This window comes from Hylaeus anthracinus, unplaced genomic scaffold (genome assembly GCF_026225885.1).
Source record: "Hylaeus anthracinus isolate JK02 unplaced genomic scaffold, UHH_iyHylAnth1.0_haploid 0, whole genome shotgun sequence".
NCBI lineage: Eukaryota > Metazoa > Arthropoda > Insecta > Hymenoptera > Colletidae > Hylaeus > Hylaeus anthracinus.
In genome coordinates, this window is record NW_026533254.1 from 10,472,980 (window position 1) to 10,492,573 (window position 19,594).

General features: G+C 39.0%; 1 protein-coding gene across 1 annotated transcript in view; it reads right to left on the minus strand.

Moving 5' to 3' along the window:
- Nucleotides 1–19,594, minus strand: part of LOC128896353 (suppressor of lurcher protein 1) — a 468,244-nt gene that overhangs the window by 35,157 nt on the left and 413,493 nt on the right. Inside the window, exons 9-10 of the mRNA XM_054159693.1 lie at nucleotides 12,806–12,992; nucleotides 770–960 (exon numbers count right to left, since the gene is read on the minus strand). Of these exons, the coding sequence (XP_054015668.1) occupies nucleotides 770–960; nucleotides 12,806–12,992 (378 nt within the window). The remainder of the gene's footprint in view (nucleotides 1–769; nucleotides 961–12,805; nucleotides 12,993–19,594) is intronic.

The window sequence follows — 19,594 nt, forward strand, 5'->3', positions numbered from 1 at the left end:
TTTATCGAGCATCATGCTCAGGAGCTTTACCTATTTCATGGACATTTTGTTCTTTTTCACTTGTCCAAACATTCGACACGATGTTTCAAGACGTGTATGAATATCAAAAGTAAGTTTGAGAAATGTGATCGATGAAAAACCCATTATTCTTTGAATTTCGTGATTGAAGATGCTTATATGGGTTTCTATCGACTCTTTCTGCAAACCCTGTTTATTTTTCTATCTCTTTTGTAACAAATTTAGAGAAGTCCTTTATTTGATTGTTGAGAACAAACTTCTTGATTGGGTTAATACATTTCCAAGAAATTTGTTTCAGCAATACTTGTATGGATGGATGGAACTTGTTCATTCGCTAAAGAGGATTGTCCGTAATTGCGCTATTGTTCTTGAGGTTCTATTATAAGTTTCATAATTTACAAAGGGTATTACCCAAGCTTCCAGTACCGATTGTGTTTTCCTACTAATCTGTTGTTAAGCTCACGTGTCCGAGAAGTATACTTTTTATTTGCTTCTAATCTAGAATCTAAAGGTTATTTTAGACTGCGTGCAAAACAATCCTTTAAAATTTTAACAAGTGTCATTAAAAAATTCTTGAAACATGTTTTTGGAAGAACAATTATTTTGAAACGACAGTTGCGTGAATTATAATTTTGGATTTCCTTTTGCTTTCGGATAGAGATATGTATGATGTAATATTATTTGAAATTATGAACTCTGTAATTACGTCAGAGGTGTGTGCAGCAGGGCGATAAATTTAAATTGTACTCACTTTCTGTGAAGGAATACACCGCTTTGAAACCTCGAGAGTGACGCGACGACGTGACACCGTGAAATTCCAACGAAAGTCGCAGCCCACTGCTCATGATAGGTCGTAATGGCATTTCGCCGCAAAACGAGTCAATTTTCTCCTTTTTGCCGTCTATATACACGTACGCCATTAATGAGTCCACGCCTTTGCATCTGAAATTAAAAATAATACTTGCCATTAATGCACTTAATCTTCCATTAAGGAAATAAGGCTCGAGAAGGACTCCTTTAATAATTCGCATTCGAATGATAAGAGTATACTCATAGTTTCATAATAACATTTGTCTTCCATAAAATATTTCAGAAGGGGGGACGTCCCATCAAAATAAATAGCTTCAGTTCACGATAAATCCAGTTCCACCTTCGTGCAAAGTGATTAAACACGATATTAAAGCGATTCGATTAGTCGCTACTATTTTAATAAACGAAAACTATGCTAAAGAGTAATTGCGTCAACGGCAGTTACCGTCGTTCCAATTAACGTAATTGGATGAATTATCTATGAACCGAAACGGAAGAAAAACGCGAAAATTTCTCCACTTTGAACGGTCTACGGTTGTTTTAGGACGAACTTGATCGCAACATGTTCGATGTACAAGTTTAACATAAAATAATTACAACATGTAAACGTTGGAAATTGTATTTTCAGATTACGCCAACGACGCACGCGTGGATTATGCATATGATAATCCGATGTACAATTTGTGATTATGGGGAGAGATTAAATTCTTATTGATAATTATTTCTAGGCAGGTTGGGACTGCGAAATGGAATAGCTTGTAGTGCTATCGCGGGACGAAGGTAAAACGAGCAGAAATTGTATTTTCGTTCTACCTCGACCATTTTCTATTATCTTCATCAAGTTGAAATTTACGTAATCACAAATAAGAGTATTTGAAATTCTAATTAGAATTTGGTGTCTTAACACCGTATCGTAAACTCCCGTTGTACATTGAGTTCAAACAGATCCTGATCAGTAATGGGTTTCAGGACCTGCGGGTCGGGTTCCCCGAAATTAGGAACTTGTACGAGTATCCCAAATTGCATACTTGCGTTTCCCACGTAATAGTGGTTCGTGAAACCAGTACACAGCTTGTACTTAGAATTCAGCAAGTTACCGAAAAATTCACGGATGTCCCCCGCTCGCTCATAACTATCTCCGAGATCTCGAAGTGAGACAAACTTTGGCCACCAAGACTTTGTTAAAACCAGCAGCAAAATCAGAACATGCACGAACTTCGATGGAACTGTTTCGTGTCCCGCCAGAACGTGCCTGGGATTTCATTGCGGCATCGAACCGCGAATATTTCAGGCGCGGGAACACTTTGGAACACTTAGAATAGAACTTGCTACGCAATGCTCGATGCTATCAATCTATCGTGTCTCTCAGCCTGAGACTGACACTATTTCAATCCAATTTAATTTTGTTTCTATTCCTATACTATTTTCCCAGATGTCCGTCAAGTGAATTAAACTACTTTCCTCGTTATTATTCGAGTAGCTTCCGTTTGGTGTTGTTAATCGTCTCTCTCCCCCTTCCTTTTTGGACGAGCAGCGAACCTCAGAGTTGAAACGTAATTTAATCACTTATATCTACCTGTAACGGCCAGTATTATTTTCGCGTATCCTTCAATTACGAGGGAAGTTAACGACGTCAATTCGCAGACCGTTAAAACTACACGAGGAGCGCGAACATACAGAGTTTAATTAATAAACTTTGACCAGTTTTTTGTTTTTTATTGGTTGAACGTGCCGACTCCGCGAAACTTTTGATTTTCCCGGAGAAATATACAGCCACGCGCGCGCACTCGCGTCAAAGCAACCGTAAATCGGCGTAATATTCTGAAATACTTCGCCGGTGAGTGCAGCGTACAAATTACTTTTCGATACGCCGACGAAACAGGCCAGTGGCGTTGTTTGATCGACTTTATACATATGCATTCGCGATATCGCGTTTCGTTTCACGCTTCCGAGTATATACTCGCATAAATACAGGATTTGTTTGAAAAATGTGGACCCGCGCGGGTACACGGTACCACTCGGGGAACAGCGAAACGAGTTTATGTCAACGCAGGAAGAGATAATAGAAGCCGCGTAACAGGGTCACGAATGAAATAACACGCATGCTTAATATTCGCTTGTGTTTACAATTTTCGTGGTCGTTAGTGGCGAGTTGGGTTTTTGGATATCGTGGATGCGTTAATTTGAGAAATTCATTTCTTCGTGTTCAGACATTGGAGGAATTGTTGGGGCGGGTTTGGGGCATAATAAAGAATTAATATTTAATATGCCATCAAAAATTATTATGTAGGTATTGATAAATTCTAGAATACAGGTGTTGATTTAAACTGTACATTACATTTGGGACAATTCACTCAATGGATATCGAATAAAATGGATATAATTTATAAATATCGTACTGACGAAATTAAGCAGAGCAGAGAAATGAAATTGAAACATTTATAGGTATTGCCTTTGTTATTATTTGTTTCTCTTTTTGCATTTCATATTGATTAAACAATTGTTCGTAAAATACCGGAATGTAGCATGGTTAATAAAAGTAATATTTTTATTTTATAAGCATTTCATGTCCTATTTTTATATTATACGTAACAGTTGATTGCAGAAACGATTGTCCAAAACAACATGTAATTATTCCAAGCAGACGATGAAGAGAAAATTTGGAACCATTCCTTTAATAATGAATTATTTTATCAAGCCTTCTGGCATTACGTGAGAAGAAACGTAAATGTAGGGAGAAAGTAGTAATAACACAGTGAAGGGGCGACTAATAAGAGAAACATCAAATTTTGCCTACTTCACTCGTGGAATCGCGTACAGCGAGTGTACCTTTACCAGTGCAGGGATGATTGAGCAAATTATTCAGAATTCCCCAACATTGAAAAGGATGCGGTTGAAAAAGCAGCCCTCTTAATCCGTACTCCACTTCTTTTTGTACCAAATTACGGCTTCGTCTTGGCTACTAGGTAATAAAACACGAAAATATATTCCGACGGTAGCCTTACACGAAAAGAAAGAATTTTTTTGTGGTCCAAATAGCGGAATTGGTTGATTCCAGATGAAAGAAAATACGACTGCGTTTTATCATTCATTTTCATTGTGACAGAATTTATTTTTAAAGCTAACCAAACTGCGGATGACAACTTTTTTGAAACGTGCAACCCCAGATTTGAATACAGGCGTAGCAATGGAAGTGCTCGAATAACAAACTTTTATTTTCAGAAAGAAACAACAATTTTTGAAATCGTTCAAAGTTTGATAAGTTTGTTTTACTTTTTTATTTTGAATTAATAATGTTTAAAATATAAGGAGATTTTAATTACAATACTTCGTAAAGGTATATGATACTTAGACACATGTCAAACTTGACGTAATTGATAAGAATCGATGCGGTAATGGCGTGTCGTATATAGTTTGAAGACATTCTTTAGGACAGTTTGTTACAAGAGTATCAATTTCAAACGTAAATGCACCCCATGGTATCAAAACACGTCTCAATTTCGTCCCCGGTTCGAGATAATAAGGTTACCATCTATAACATAGTACCACATTGTGTCGAGTCCCTCTTGTAGCATACTCGAACGTTATAGAACTTCGATACTCTAATAGTGACTTAACAATGCATACTAAGAAAAAATATACATGTCAATTATTAACGAATGGAGCACTGGATATCTCTCGATTTATCCTTAACCATAACTTTGTCAGAAGATTGTCTATGTAATTAAATGTAATTTATATTTAAAAAATTATATGATCATTTTCTCAATTATCGTTATCAACATTCGTCCATGTCCAGGTGTGAACTATCAGTTTTTGCGACGGCGATCATCTTGGAGAAGAACTCCTGACCCGCAGATTTTAAATAAGGAAATTGTTCCTCGAGATCTCTCACTTTAGATTCGTTGATCTTGTTCCCTTCTTTGTGTAACATCTCAAGTTTGATTAATCTTGATCTTAAGAATCTGTTCCGTTATTTAAATCCTGAGTGCCAGGAGCTCTGGTGTAATCTAACCACTGGAAAAGAAATTGATGAGTTTATGGTTTATGATTATTTCAACGTTTGTATTTAATTCCTATTTAAAAACAGAATCGATAACAAATTCTCAGCATCGCGAAGTTTCCGAATTTATTTTTACGCCCTATAGCGATAGGAGGGTTCGTTAAAATGGTCCAGCGCGTAGCGAAACAGCGAGACGAGATCGTGGACCCAGGAGCCATACTAAATTTTCGCGCGCCACCGCGATCACCGAACCGACTATAATACATACGAATGTTGCGTAAAGCCTGGACTGGCAAAAACGACGCTACAAAAGACCTATAACTTCTTTCGCGGGCGGGGAATTTCTCATGCCGTCAAAGGAAGTGCGTTCGAAGATATATCGTGGTTTCAGAATTATTCCTAGTTCTTTTACCCCCCCCCCCAAACCCCTCCGTTTAACGACACAATTTGTATGCGCGAACCGGACGTTGAGGGTGCATTAATTGTAGGAGTTAAATTAAAGATAACAAATCGAACTAATTCCAAAGGGACCGCACTGTTTCTTCTCTCATCGGGTATCGTGTCTCTCCAAGTTGGATCGCTCGGCAACTTTCAATTCGCATGAAATTAATTTTGGAATTGCTTCAGAATCCCGTGAAATAAGGAGTGTGCTAAATAAATTTGTGACGTTTATTACAATTTTATTATTGTATCAAGTACTAGGTCGTCCCAAAAGTTTGTGCCACTTTTACTTCTGCTACTCAAATTACGATACTCATTTTACGATACTTTCTCACCTTACCGTCACTGTAACATTTCTGTAGTTTTCTTTATTAAATATTGATACAGTCCTCGGTACGAACTTATGGGATGACCTAATATTACGCAGGATTCAAAACTATTCTGTATTGTGTACTAATATTAAAAATATGGCCTCTCAACATAAATTCCCGGGGATAGATAGAGACAAATCCCAGAGCTTCTCGCGCAAGCGAGGCGAACTTCCTTCCATCAGTCCTCACCGTGCCGCCTAAGTCGCAAACTTCCTCGAATATGTTAATGCATTGCCCCCCGCGTCGCGAGAATAAATTGGATCGAAGGCTGGCCGTAATTTACAGCAGATATTATCGACGAACGTTGCAAGCAGGGATGTTCGTCAAGAGAGACGCGACGAGCACGAACGCGCGACTGTTTAACACGGGATTCATCGGCGCGTTATTATCTCGAATTTTCACTGAGCGTTCGTCCTACTTCCAGAGACGAACCCTGAAATACCGGAGCCTTCTGCAGGCTTCCTGTTCATCGCGCAGGAATGGTTAATCGTCAAGATGGCGGCTGATCTTCAGCAGGAAGGCGTTTCGTTTGATTAAAAAGTCTGTTTTCGACACGTTCGGCTCTTGTTTGGTTCAGATAAGTCACTCATGCGAAGAACGTTAAGGAGTGTATAGACGTTCAACGTTGTGTGGTATTCAAGTGCTGGTATCTGGTATTGGGATCTTCTGTGTCACTGATAAAACTGTTTTATGTGTGTGTTTTATTATACATATGACAAATGTCGTTTAAGATCGTCAACATCTTTAATAGTTACTAGAGACTTTCTCTGGTAAGACTCAATGGCTCGAAAGCATTCGGACATGTGTCGACTAATTTTCAATATAAACTTCCCAGGTCAAAGATGATCAACATTCATGAAAGGCGAGTGGGGTCGTACCCCGTTCCACTCCCATCACCAGCTGTCACCAGGGGTACTAGGACTGCTGGACCAGTCGACTAACTTTACGGTTGTCCTTTGTGTCTCTCTACGTCCACCTCCGTCCTTCTCCCGTACCCATTGCTCCTGTTCCTCATATACGGTCGCGCATGTCGCGGACGCACGTCGGCGACGCGTGGCGTAAAACATATTCAATGGAAAAACTTTTCATTTCCCCGACAAAAGAAGCTTCACCTGGGGGACCACCGTGCATTTCCATTCGCTACTGATTTCACGTCCTGTTAGAAACACAGAAATCAAGATGCATTTTTCCCGCAACGACGCCCGCGCCGGCTGCCAAGAGCCCCACCTACGCGTATTGTCCAATTTCATATTCAACATTCGCGACACTGGCACATAACTTTCAGCAATAACTCGACGGCCAGACATTCTTCAATCGTGACCTTCGTTTTTACGTTGGAACTCCCGGCGTTGAAATTCCGTTGCGCTCCCGCGACCACCCCTGTTTCTGTCTCGCGTTGCTCCGCGCCACTCCACCCTTCCCGCGGCTTCGTTACGACTTTTTCCCGCCCTTCGCTTTGTTTCTCGGCACTCGTTGCTTTCTCTGAGAAATATTGCGCCCCCGATGCCGGAGGCCCGCTTAAAACCTCAGGGAGGCACTAAGTCGCGCGGCCAATTCAGAGTTGTCGGGCCCCTTTGGAACTGTGCCATTGACGTTGCTCGGGAAACTAATTTTTAAACGAAATATTAACCCACTATCGCGTAAATTTTCTTTCCTTTCGGGGTAAAAAGTACTTCGTTATTTCTCTGGGATTATTTTACACTGGACACTTGTATATTTTATAGATGAAACTGTACACCAAGGATCGAAAACGATAATTTGTCTGTGGGTAGGTTTAGTGTTAATGTAGGTGTTAAGTAAAAATAGGATAAAGTTCTGGGTTATAAAGAATAAAATTGTTTCAAATATGCATTCAATTTTACAACAAGAGATGACTAGCTATTATAAAAGGAGACCACAAGTAGTGGAGCGAGGGGAGTAGGTCCGCCTGTGGTCAGAATCGCTCCTAAACCAATACATTAGCAACTCCAATGCTCCCTCAGCTCCTTATGCGGACGGTTTTCATCATGAAAAAAAATCCAGGAAAAATGATTCAGATTTAACAAAACTCCTAAAACCACCTGTATATTATCAACAATTTTTTATTATTATTAAATGATCCCTATGGTCCAACCATATTAAGTTTCCATTACTTTCCATGGTATTTCTATTGTAACTTCCACGTTAGCTTTACATTGTTCTATCTGGACAAACGTAGCCCAACACTTGGCTGCCCAGTTTTAACAAGCGAATGTACAATTCTCGACCCACGGTGGAGCGGAGTTGTCGATCGAATGACGCCGTAGAAAGAGTATTATTGCGTGCGCATTCGTGTAACGTGACGTGCACGAACGACTGTGTGCATCGGAATGAATGCACACCGAGGACCATGAATGTTAGGGCGTGTGTGACGTTCAAGGAAAATTTCGACCAATCCATTCGGATGATTGGAAGGAAACTGGCCAGGAAAATCAGATGTTGGTCGCGACCTCTCTCCCCATTCTATTCACTGAAATCCCCTCTCTCTGGATTTGAATGCACGTATGTTATGCGCGCCGTGTGCACATTCGACCAACGTAAACCGAAAGTACTTGAGACACTTTTCTAATGAAAAATTTTACTTGCCGAGCGATCTATCAGAATTGGTTCACATAAGGTAGGTGTTTTAATTGTTTCGTGCTCGATTCGTTGTTGTTACATTTCAATTGCGGACGGATAATAGTGGTGCAGTATTCGTTGACTTTCATTGCGTAAATCCTTTTTAAGCGAAAGACTTGATCAATTAGAAATGTCATCTTTAAGTGGCCAATTATAATGCTTGGGAAATTGATTCCTCAGCACAATGGCAACTGAGTACAAAGCGTGTTAATTGAACAGGCGAATCGGTTGCAGGAGGTAATCAAAGCATTTTTAATTAAAAGCAAACATACTGAAATCAGTGACGATTTTTTGTGAAACAAAGGGGATGAAATTGTCGACGACAAGTACGATAATAAAAAAATATGAATTATTTGCCTTCTGTGCGAATAAATTAAGCTTTGATTCTCGCAAGGCAGGTGTGAAAATAATATTATACATAAAAATGACAAGTTCGTAGATTGAATAATGTCAATGTAATCATGTAATTCATACATTCATGTCGAAGAAATTTACAACTTATTTAATTTCTCTGCATAAATTACAGGATTTGTCACATTTTTTTTTGTCACACTCTTAATCAGACATCAAAGATACATGTTCAACGAGTTGTATTTATTAATATCTACTATAATCCCAATCAGTCTTTGGCATGTACAATAAACCCTCATTGAAATGACATTTTTCATGTGATTTGCACGACTTTGTTAGCGTCCGTAATTTTCAATGACGCGTATATATTCTACGTTGAATACTTGTTGCGATAAAGCGCGTGGTGGATTGAATACTTTCTGTTTATCATCGTACAATAAATTATTTCAATATGGAAGTAAATAACCGTAAACGTACGACCGCGAGACGATATTAAACGCGTTCGTTCGCGGCGCCAGGCGTACGTTAAAAAATGAGTGAAAATAAAGCCACTTTACACGGTGTACGTTCCTTTCTCATACTGGGTTCATTAATCAAGCATACAAAATTATCAAGATTAATCTTGAATTCACTGACATCTGAACACATGATTCTCAGATGAAAGTTCATTTTTATTTCAAAGATCTATTCGATGCGAACGATAATTACATCTAAAAGCTTTCGCTATAAAAAGGTGTTCAATAAAAAGAATAGCTGCAAAAATCCTTTCACTGTTAATAAATCTTCAATCGTTAAGTGCTATAACCATGCAAAAATTGTTTACCAAAACGAGCTTTCAACCCGTTCTCATAAAATAAAAATTTCACAAAACACCCATTTCAAATGAATTCTATCAAATCATTTTTTTTTCACGTGTACAGCAAACGTTATTAAAATTAACAACTTCGTTACACCATGAAAATTACGACCGACAACAAAAATATCTCAAGTTGATAAGAAACATTAACCGTAAGTTGTGATATAATTTTCGCGATACTCTATTACGCAATGCATTAACGAGTTCCCGTAACGACTGGCTCGATTATTAACAGTAACGTAACTGTATAAACGAAGTTGCTATTAAAGGGATTCTTTTCTATCTTTTTCCACTCGTCTACGATCGATTACGTTGCTGGATAAAGTTCGCGTTGTTATTTTCAGCGTCGTTTGCACGGGAAACGACGTTGTTGCGCGCTATTATTTCGATTCGCCCGAAACGCACCAGGAACAATTACACGACCAGGGAAACAACACTCGAGTGACCGCACGATGAAACGTACCCGTGGCAATTAAACGGCGTTTAAGGCCAAGCACGTGGAAAATGAACGAGGAGATGACCGATCGCAATTGCTGATGTCAGGGGAGCGTTGTGTTATAGGCAGATTCCTGGAATACCATTTAGACGTTTCACTTCGATCCTACCCCTTACTTCCTACCATTCAACGATTCGTCGATCTTTGACGAGATATGTGCAAAATTCCCAGCTGCATACAAATTTAGAACGACATGATATATTTATGAGGGTTTCTTCGAATAAAAATTAAGGTTTGAATTATGAAATGCAGTATTATAATATGAAAAAAGATTAAATTTAATGACAGTGTGCTGCTTTTATTCCAGTCTGAATAATTGAGCCATTCGTTGCATAAATCGATTAATGCTTCCAATTTGTTTCACTTATTACTGAAACATTATTTTAAATTCTACTTACGGTACAGGATTTTTTCTAATCCTGTCAAGCAGTACTCAACGTCACTCGTCTCTTAAATCTATTCTTGACCCGTCGTACAAATAATCACGGACAATCGACGCATTTAGATAATATCCGTAATCGAGTAGGTCGGGCGCTATCCGTTTCCACTCTGCAATTACATTTCGACTGCAATTCCCCGTTGCAATCGAAACTCGCGACCGAACAATGATAAACCGCCCCGAAAGGCATTCATCTCGCAAACAATATGATCCGAATCGATCGGAAAATCAGGCAAATATCATTTGAGATCGCTTGTATTTTCCCAATTTCGTTATTTTTCGCTCAGATTCGATTGCTTTCATTTGTCGCGACTCTGTCGGGTGTTCAGGTGACAAGCAGCCATCCGGCTGTACGCGCGTCATTGTCACCATACGTGAAACCCTTTGGAAACATCACATACGTGAGAGTATGTGAAATCGATCCCAACTGTCCGTTCCCGTGCTTTTCACAAGGACAAGCAGAATTCCAGGAACGTCCGATCCTCGTCGTCGGACAACGGGACGAACTGGTCGATCAATCGGCACACTAATAGCGGAATTCGGGCACACCACTCGATGCACTCCGTCCAAATTGTATTTGAAGGTACGTCAAGCAGAACTCAGGATAGCGTTTGCCAAATTCTACATTGCCTTTCGATTGGACGCTGAACGCTTGGAAACGGCGCGCGCGCGCGCTCGCGTGCCGACCATCGGTTCTTTCCGCCATTATTGGGGCAATGCCGTTAAATTAACGTTCAAGAGACGCCGTCGACGGTTTTTCACCCGTCGCCCCCACGTAGAACAACCGTTTGCACCCGAGGAAGAAGAATCGTCGCGCGGGGACCACCGCTGCTGCAATCGGAATTCGAATCTTTCGGTTTGCTGTTGGATCTCTTAAACAATTGAGTTGTACTGGCTGACGACAAATAGATTTCTTCTACCCGAAGGTAATCTACACCTAGAATGTTGTGTTCACTGTTGAGTAAAATTTTTTAAAAATGGTACGTTTATTCCACAGCAAAATTAGTGGATTACTTAATAATTATAGCAATTTGAAGCTTTCAGCTTTGAAATTTAAGCTTTTGCAAAATTTGTCAGTTATTCTGCCAACTTGTTTCAACGTAAGTGGTTTCAGTTATACGTTTCTACTTGTATGAATGTACTGTGAAAATGTTAGAAAACATAATTATGTCAATTACGCTTGCAGTATCGCAGCAGTACTAAAGAAGGAACGGTATTCTGAGTCACGATATTACTGTTTAACTTTTCACGCTCGGAAAGGATGTTTAAAGAAGTGGCACGACTAGAAACTGGGGCAGACGGAAGAATTACCGCAATACTACCGTATTACTCTGCGCGATGAGTGCAGTGTATATCATGCCAAGAATTAATTACCAAGAAACTAAACACGGCTTGTATGCTGTCTTCTTCTGTCGGTATTGCTTTTTTGAGTCAACTTCAATTTAATTTGTTCCAACGAGCATGACATGTGGCGCATCCTTTTGTATGGTTCGTTTAATTTAATTTTAAGATGGACTGTAATCGAATTTGCGAACGTCTCCATTGGTTTGAGTATCCTTCTTATTTTATATATTATAATGATTAAACCATGAACAACTCAGTGGTTATTCATTATTCATCAAAAACGAGGATTTAATTTGAGGAATTAAGTATTTGAATTTTAAACTTAAAATGCAACAGAAATTAGATATTTCAATACTCCACGGTCGTCGAATCCTTAAATTCGAAATAAACCGTTCGTATTATTTCTCGTTGATATTTTATGCATTTTCAAAGTTCCCGTAGATTTGATTTCATTCATTTGATACACGATACGCGTACGTATATTTCATCGTCACCTTTAATCCTGACACAGAAGTTTATCTCTTTTGCCTTTTCCAGTTTATTTTCTGGTCTGCCTGTGGCGTTCGTTCAGTCATTCAATCAGAATTTATTGTTGTGCGTTGAAAGATATAACGGCGAAAACACGTACAATTATTCTGCCAGGATCTGTTTTTGTTTATTTCGCACGATTTGCGAGGTATCGTCTTAATTATCGTTCACAAAGGAAATAATTAATTGAAATTAATTGCTGTTTAATGTGAATGATGTAGAGTTTAAGAATTTTAATTTAGAGCAGTATTAGAATTTCATACATAATATTTAATACTGTTATTTATAGGTACTATGTGTTCAAAGTAATTCCAATGTTATACTGCTCATTTTGCGTACCATTATTAATATTATATATATTATTTGAAATGTTAATACTTCGATCTGTTAAACCTTTAATAGAATGATGTTCAGTTCGAAATAACATACGTAAAATAACAGTGAAAATGTGGTTGAAATGAGAATAGCGGAAAAGGAAGACCATAAATCGTAATAAAAACAATCGACTCACTCGTTCGCCCCGTTCGATGCATGATACAAATTCAAATCCTGAAATATCACTTGGACCCGTTCGTTGCCTCGTCCCTGGAAGTCGTATGTACAGTGCGTCCTAGATGGATAAGGATTCGGATATCCTGGCGACGTGACCACTCCTGTTTTCGTCGAGTCACTATTGAAAACCATGTCGCACAGTGACGCTGCAAAAAAAGGATAAAAAAAATTGTTAGAATGGGGACAATAAAGCGACGAATACATGTGACAAATAGAGGAAAAAGATTTTACAAGGATAATTAATTAACGGTCGAACGCCAAAAAAAACCGTCGCCAATTAAATTGCAGCAGACGCTTCCCTCGTTAGTAGGTATGTACGCTTTTTTTGAGACAGAGACAAATCGTTTCGATTCTCTCGGTTTTTTGAACACTACTGCCCGCAGCTGTATTTCAAATCATTTGTAAACGTTTCAATGGATATGAACATTCATATAATTTTGAAACGTTTCTATTAATTCATTTTTAAATAGCACAACGAATTCTAGATATTCGAAATTATTTTTAGACATTGAAAACTAATATTTGTAAATGCTGTTCTATATACATAATTTCATAAGGAGAATAGTACAAGTTAATAATAAAATAAAATTGTAGTACGTAGCCTTGTTTAACATTTCTCGACGATAAATTCCACGGTACCAGTAATTTTTCGATAAGTATGCGACGAATAGTATTTTGTTTGAGGTTATCTAAGATTCCGAGGAGTGGCTCCTGTGAACAGGAATTCACTGGCCTGGTATTCTCCCGCGTTTTTCTGGAAACACCTCTGCTGGTTGGCTCGTCGCCATACCGACTGTTCCTAACTGTCCTAGCCTCGGCGACGCGACCCTCGATTCTTTCTAGGTACCACTATCAATACAGAAATCGCCGATCGTTCGTCGCCAGTCGAACAGTATTTAAAGGGTAGTACTCTGATCTCTGAGAAACAGGACAGAAATAGCATTGGTATCAAGTTCTTCTCGAAACTATGCTGCACATTCTATGAGTCTCACTCTCACAACTCTAATAGATCAAACACATAATTAGATAGCAATTGAATAACATTTTAATGAGAGTCTCACCACGCCAATATATCAATATTTTTTTGGATTTTCTATCAAGTTGAAATCTATTCTGTAATAGGCGAACGAATGGGTAGCCCTGGAGAACTTATGCGCTGTAAATGCTTTGGGCAATGATGCCGCGTAATTACTGTTGGCTTCAGATGAGTGCGAGGGCGGATCAGGGTAAGACCACTAGAGCTAACAAGTTTCGTAATAGAACTCCGAGTATTTCGGACGTCCAGCATCGATATATTCCAGCAAATCCAGTTTCTATCATCGCATTCATAATCCTGACGGAGTCCCTGATTGCAGGTCTAGCACTGATAATTACGGTAACCAGGAGAAGCAGCCATTGACTGTCCATCCACGAATTCTGAGATAATCCTAATCCGAATAAACCCGCAATTTACATGGCCCTATCGATAGCCAAATACCGTGGCCCCATCAGTTGCATTTCCAATTTTCAAACCGAACAAACGAAAATATTGATTCTTCTACTGACATTTTCTTTTGCCTCGAGTATCTATATTATTTTTTGCTGCAGTAATGTCAATAGTGAAATATTTCAAAATTATTTTTAAACTATCAATTTATGATATGTTTACAATACAATTACAATTCGACTTCCAAATAATTCCCTACAAAATATTTTCTCTTACTTCAAGAAAAACACTCAATCTCGAAGAGGCGAAATAATTGATGCACTGTTAATTAATACAAAGAGTATAAATTCATTGTTATCCTGGTTCATTAGGGTGTTCGCGTAATTGGTTCGTTGTCACGTGACGCGTGAAACGCAGATGACTCAAAGGCGGATGTACAAAGTCGATTGTGTCCCGAGCCAATGTAAAGTTTCGAACTCGCCTTTATTTAATAATGCAAACATAGAGAGCTTCCGCGGCAGTCTGCATTCCGAGTTTCAAATTTCAAAGCGATGCTCGATGCACTCCGCGCTGCGCGAAATAGAGTAGTAACGGCCAAGGGTGATTCGTCATGAAAAATAAATAAAAAATGTGCGATACAAATATTTGTACCAGTCTTGGGTTCGAAGAGTATCGATTTCGAGATTTCGTTGGGGACTAGAGCTCTTGAATTCAATGTAGACGACGCGTCTGACCATTACTCGCTATTTCTACTTGCTTTCTTAACTACTAACGGAGGTATGGTATTACGATAGTTCTGTTTTATTTTTGACAGGACTTTTATTAACCACTAACAGCAATCTTTTTTTCAGTATACTTGCGAGTAATTTTCAATGCTTTATAAAAATAAATCAACTATGCGCGGACATATTAATTTCTGAAGAAAGCTAAGAAGTATAATTTTTTATAGTTTACAATCTGAGTTACAAAGATATATTATTATCGGTCGACATTTCTTTTAATTTACCTTCTCTACTTCTTTGTTACTGAATTGACAAGCTCCGACAGAGGAGGAACATGTTTGCAAATCGACACGAAAAAAATCGCACTCTTAAAGAAACGGTCGCTAGGAGGTTCTTTAATGCTTGAAAGCCAGGAGATACGATATGACAAGGATTTACTGCATGGAAACTGAAAAGGTGAAGCGATACGGACGATGGCTTATGAATGTTGCATGAGTGTTTGGATCACAGTACTACGAGCATACATGTATCTTGATATCGTGCTCAGGATTATTAGCATATCGAAAATATTGTTTGTATACTCATGTGCTCCTGTTTAAACCGATTCCACGCGCTTTTTCTCCTTTTGAGCGATATCGTCCGTGACACTTTGAATAATAACGTTGCCCTCTCATATCGAAGCAATTTCGCATTTCGAAAGGGGATTCGTAACGAATGGCTGCTTCAATGAAACGTTCCTTTACTGAAATATGACTTTCCAGAATTATTATAGTTGGACACTTTGTAATTAATGTCCAGTTACATAATATCAGTAACTTAATTCGAATAATAAGTTGGATAAAATATTGCGAAAATTGATGGACTTTGGGGTTGAAACCTTTAGTTTGATTGCAAGATATCTTTCGTCCTATAGAGAAACAAAAATCCTATAGAGATATTCCCGCAAAAATTCAAATATGGTCCGACTGGCATATTACGTGAATCCCTGACTAATCAACGAAATGGTCGCCACGTGTTCCAGTGGGCGGGGCCTGTAGCACTTTTCTCGCGCGTCCACAGTACCCACTGTCGAGCGGTTCGCTCAATCGCGATACATGAACGAGGCAAATTAACGAGCCTGTGTTCGCTCCCGCTGTATAAAATGGCAAGGAACGTCAAAGCACGACGAAAGCGGCCTAATTAAATAATCGCAGCGTCGCTTTGCCGACGAAGGTAATACGATTCGCTAATTTCAGTTTACCTTCCAACGTTTGTGCAGCTCCGGTTGGACGATATGAAAAATCGTACCGAAATTAACGCGCACTTCTCTTTCACTTAACGCGAAAGAACCCCCCGCGGGGTATAATTCATGGTAATTTGGGTTGACCCATTTCGCGGCGAGTCTGAACGGCCATCTAATACAAGGGCCATGGCGAAAAACTGCCGACCACCCCTCCCACGCCTGAGATAAGGAGAATTTAAACAACGAGGTCTGTTTACCGCGACGTTCATTATTTAAGTCTTCGCCAGCGCGGCTTATCGACTTTTGAATCCCGTTTATACGGGAAATCAAATAACGGAAACGGGGAAAGAGGCGCGCAATAGGAGCGGATAAACGTTTTAATTTGCATTCATGAGCCGTCCTCTAAAAATTCTTAGAACCGCCAAAGTATTCCGAGTACGTCTCCGGTTCTATCCAAGGGACGAATTCAGTTACGACGATCGACGCATCTAACCCCTGTGTATGGTCGAGCTGGTCTACATAGGGAAGATTCAGGGTCATTTCTGGCAACTCAACTGTCTACTAGTATTTATACATATATCACTCGTATTTACATATTTTTATTTAACCTGTATCTCTGTTTCGAATGTGAGTTACATTGCTTGATAAGGGTGCTGGAAATGTTTTTGAGTTATGATAAATATTGTAATAATTAATAGAATACTTTATAAATATATAAATATCATTAATTGTAATGGTCTTACAAATGAAACTTTTTCTTTCAAGCGGATTCACTCGGTCGAATTTCGTCTTATTTTCATAAAACTATATTCGGTACGAAATGTATTTCATACAAATTTTAATTCAACTTCGTTTGGGTGGCTTCAGGGCATTTTTCGGGATCGACAGTGTTACGTCCCAGCTTATCTGTGACTCTTTCTTGGGATCTTCGTCTTCAATTAAAGAGCTAAAGCTCACCTTAACTGTATTCGCTAACGGGAAAGAGCAATTCGGGATTGCAATGATTGTTTTCAAGGTTTAGCATTTAAATATATAAATAAATATGTATTGTTACAAAATAACGAGTTTATATTACAATATCGGTTTTGGGAAATCAAGTATACAATTAGTCAGGTACGTTACCGCTTGTCGGTCTTACAGTTTGGTTGTACCAGCTATCTGTTGTGGTCCCAGGGCTGTGCTGTTGCAAGGATCTGTTTGTCGGCAACTATCACTCGCGACACGGGTCTCTACTAATTAACAACGGACTTTCCTCGGTAACGACGCGGCGCGCGTACGATGACTCTATCCGTGACTACAATAATTTAGTATTTGACGACCAAAGTGCGACGCTGAGTGCGTGTTCGATTGACGATAAAGGTTCGATGTGATCTTAACCGATTATACGTCGGACTTTCGTAGGTAACGACAACGCGTGAAGTTAACCTGTCCGCGACCACAAGATTTCGGTAATCACCACGATGAGAACGTACTGACAGCGGAACAAAAAAAGAGCGCCGTGGGGCGTGTCCACGGGTTTATATATTAGCTGATCCTCGCATGGCACGAGCCGCGTTCGAGAACCTTCGCTTCGGCATCCGTTGAAATCCGGAGGGGTCCCAAGTTCAGCGGATGTGCTGGCGTTGAGTGCTGACGCCTATTTCGCTGATTCGCAGATCGCACGATTCGGTTCCCGAGAAACGGTTTCCGAATCGTATGTCAAGCGCATTCCTAAAAGTATCTGATCTTAACTATTCGCAATGCGAGGTCGATGAAAAGGGGCACCGGCAGGGCCGAATGTAACGAGAGTACTGCCAGTCGAGGCATGTTTTTCTCATTATGTTACGCGGCGAAGCGCACGGGCATCACTATGCATCGATTTTCTAGATGTAAAAGTTCTGAAACCTTGTTAAGTCATCAAGAAATTGATGTGAAAAATTTCTACAAGACTTTTATATTTTCTGTAAGCAGATTTTCGATGGTAATGCATTTTCCGAGGCTTTGAAATGTGAAAACACTTTAACAAAGCTAACAACAGTATAAGATGTTAAACTTCGCTACCTCTTAGCTTTTTCTATTTTTTCTTTATTTCACTCATTACTTTAATTTTTTGTATGCAACCTTACAAATAAAATTCAACGTAAATGCAGAACGATGAATATTTTAATTACATTTGAAGAAGCTGAATCTACACATATTTTTGTATTTCATGTGAGGTCGCATATTTTTATTATGTAAACTCATTCTCTTATAATTTTGATTTTATTGCATTTGATCCCTCTCGACGACGGCACATATTTAGCATATAGAGTACGTAGCTGCTATGTACAGGTTTCCAATTTTCTAGAAAATGTTAACGATCGATAACTTCTGATATTAACCCCGGCGCCTCAATTAGAGAACTTCGTTTAATTTGATACACGATACACGTATTTTCGCCGTGCGGAGTTGAAATATCTGAAAATGATGCTAAAATCTATTTAGTCGTTCGTTAATTTTGTTTCAGCGTGCAATATTGAAAATTATTAAAATAATATTAACTGGTAACTCATTAAATAAACAAGTTTAATATGGTTGAGTGCACGTTATTATAGTCATACATATGCATAAACAATATTTTGGTCAATGTAAGTGAGTTGGAATCTTTATAGCACAATCTATTCGCTCGCAGACATCAAGTGGATACTTTAACCTCTCGCCTCATAGAGTTACGTCCATTTTACTTATTTGGAGCAATAATATTCATTTGCTTCAAATAAACTTTTTAATGTTCTCAAACTTAGACGCGTTGAGAAACAAAGCAAAAAGAAATTCCCTACTATCAAAAAGAATATTGTACAAGTTCATATGGTAAAGAAGCACTAAATAAATCGTAAGGGAATACTATAAATATGGAACAAAAATTATCCACCATTCTTCCACACCCTAACAATATTCCAAATCCCCAGCCGTCACGGCGTCAAAGAGAAAGATCGTTAAAAATTTCCAATTCTATCGACGATCGAAATTAATCTCGGGTAATGGAATCTGTCCGTAAAACATGAAACGTAATTAAAACTTCACTTAACGATAAATTTTAATACAAACATGCTCGCAACATTCGCGCCACGCGTTTTCGATTCGTCTTTCTAAAAATTCAATCACGCTTCCCTCTCCATTCCGAACTCAAAGACGCGGGAAAATCAGTTCACAGTCAATTTCGTACCCGTAACTCTTGACTATCACAGTATCACCGCATCGTTCGCCTAACCGCCACCCTCTCCGCTCCTCACCGGCTTCCATTCCCTATATACTAGACGCGTCAAAAAGAAACTTTCCACGGCGCGTTAATTCCGTTATGTCGCTCGAATTCGAGCGTGTAATTTCGAAAACTCTTGTTCACCGACTAATTGCATGTCC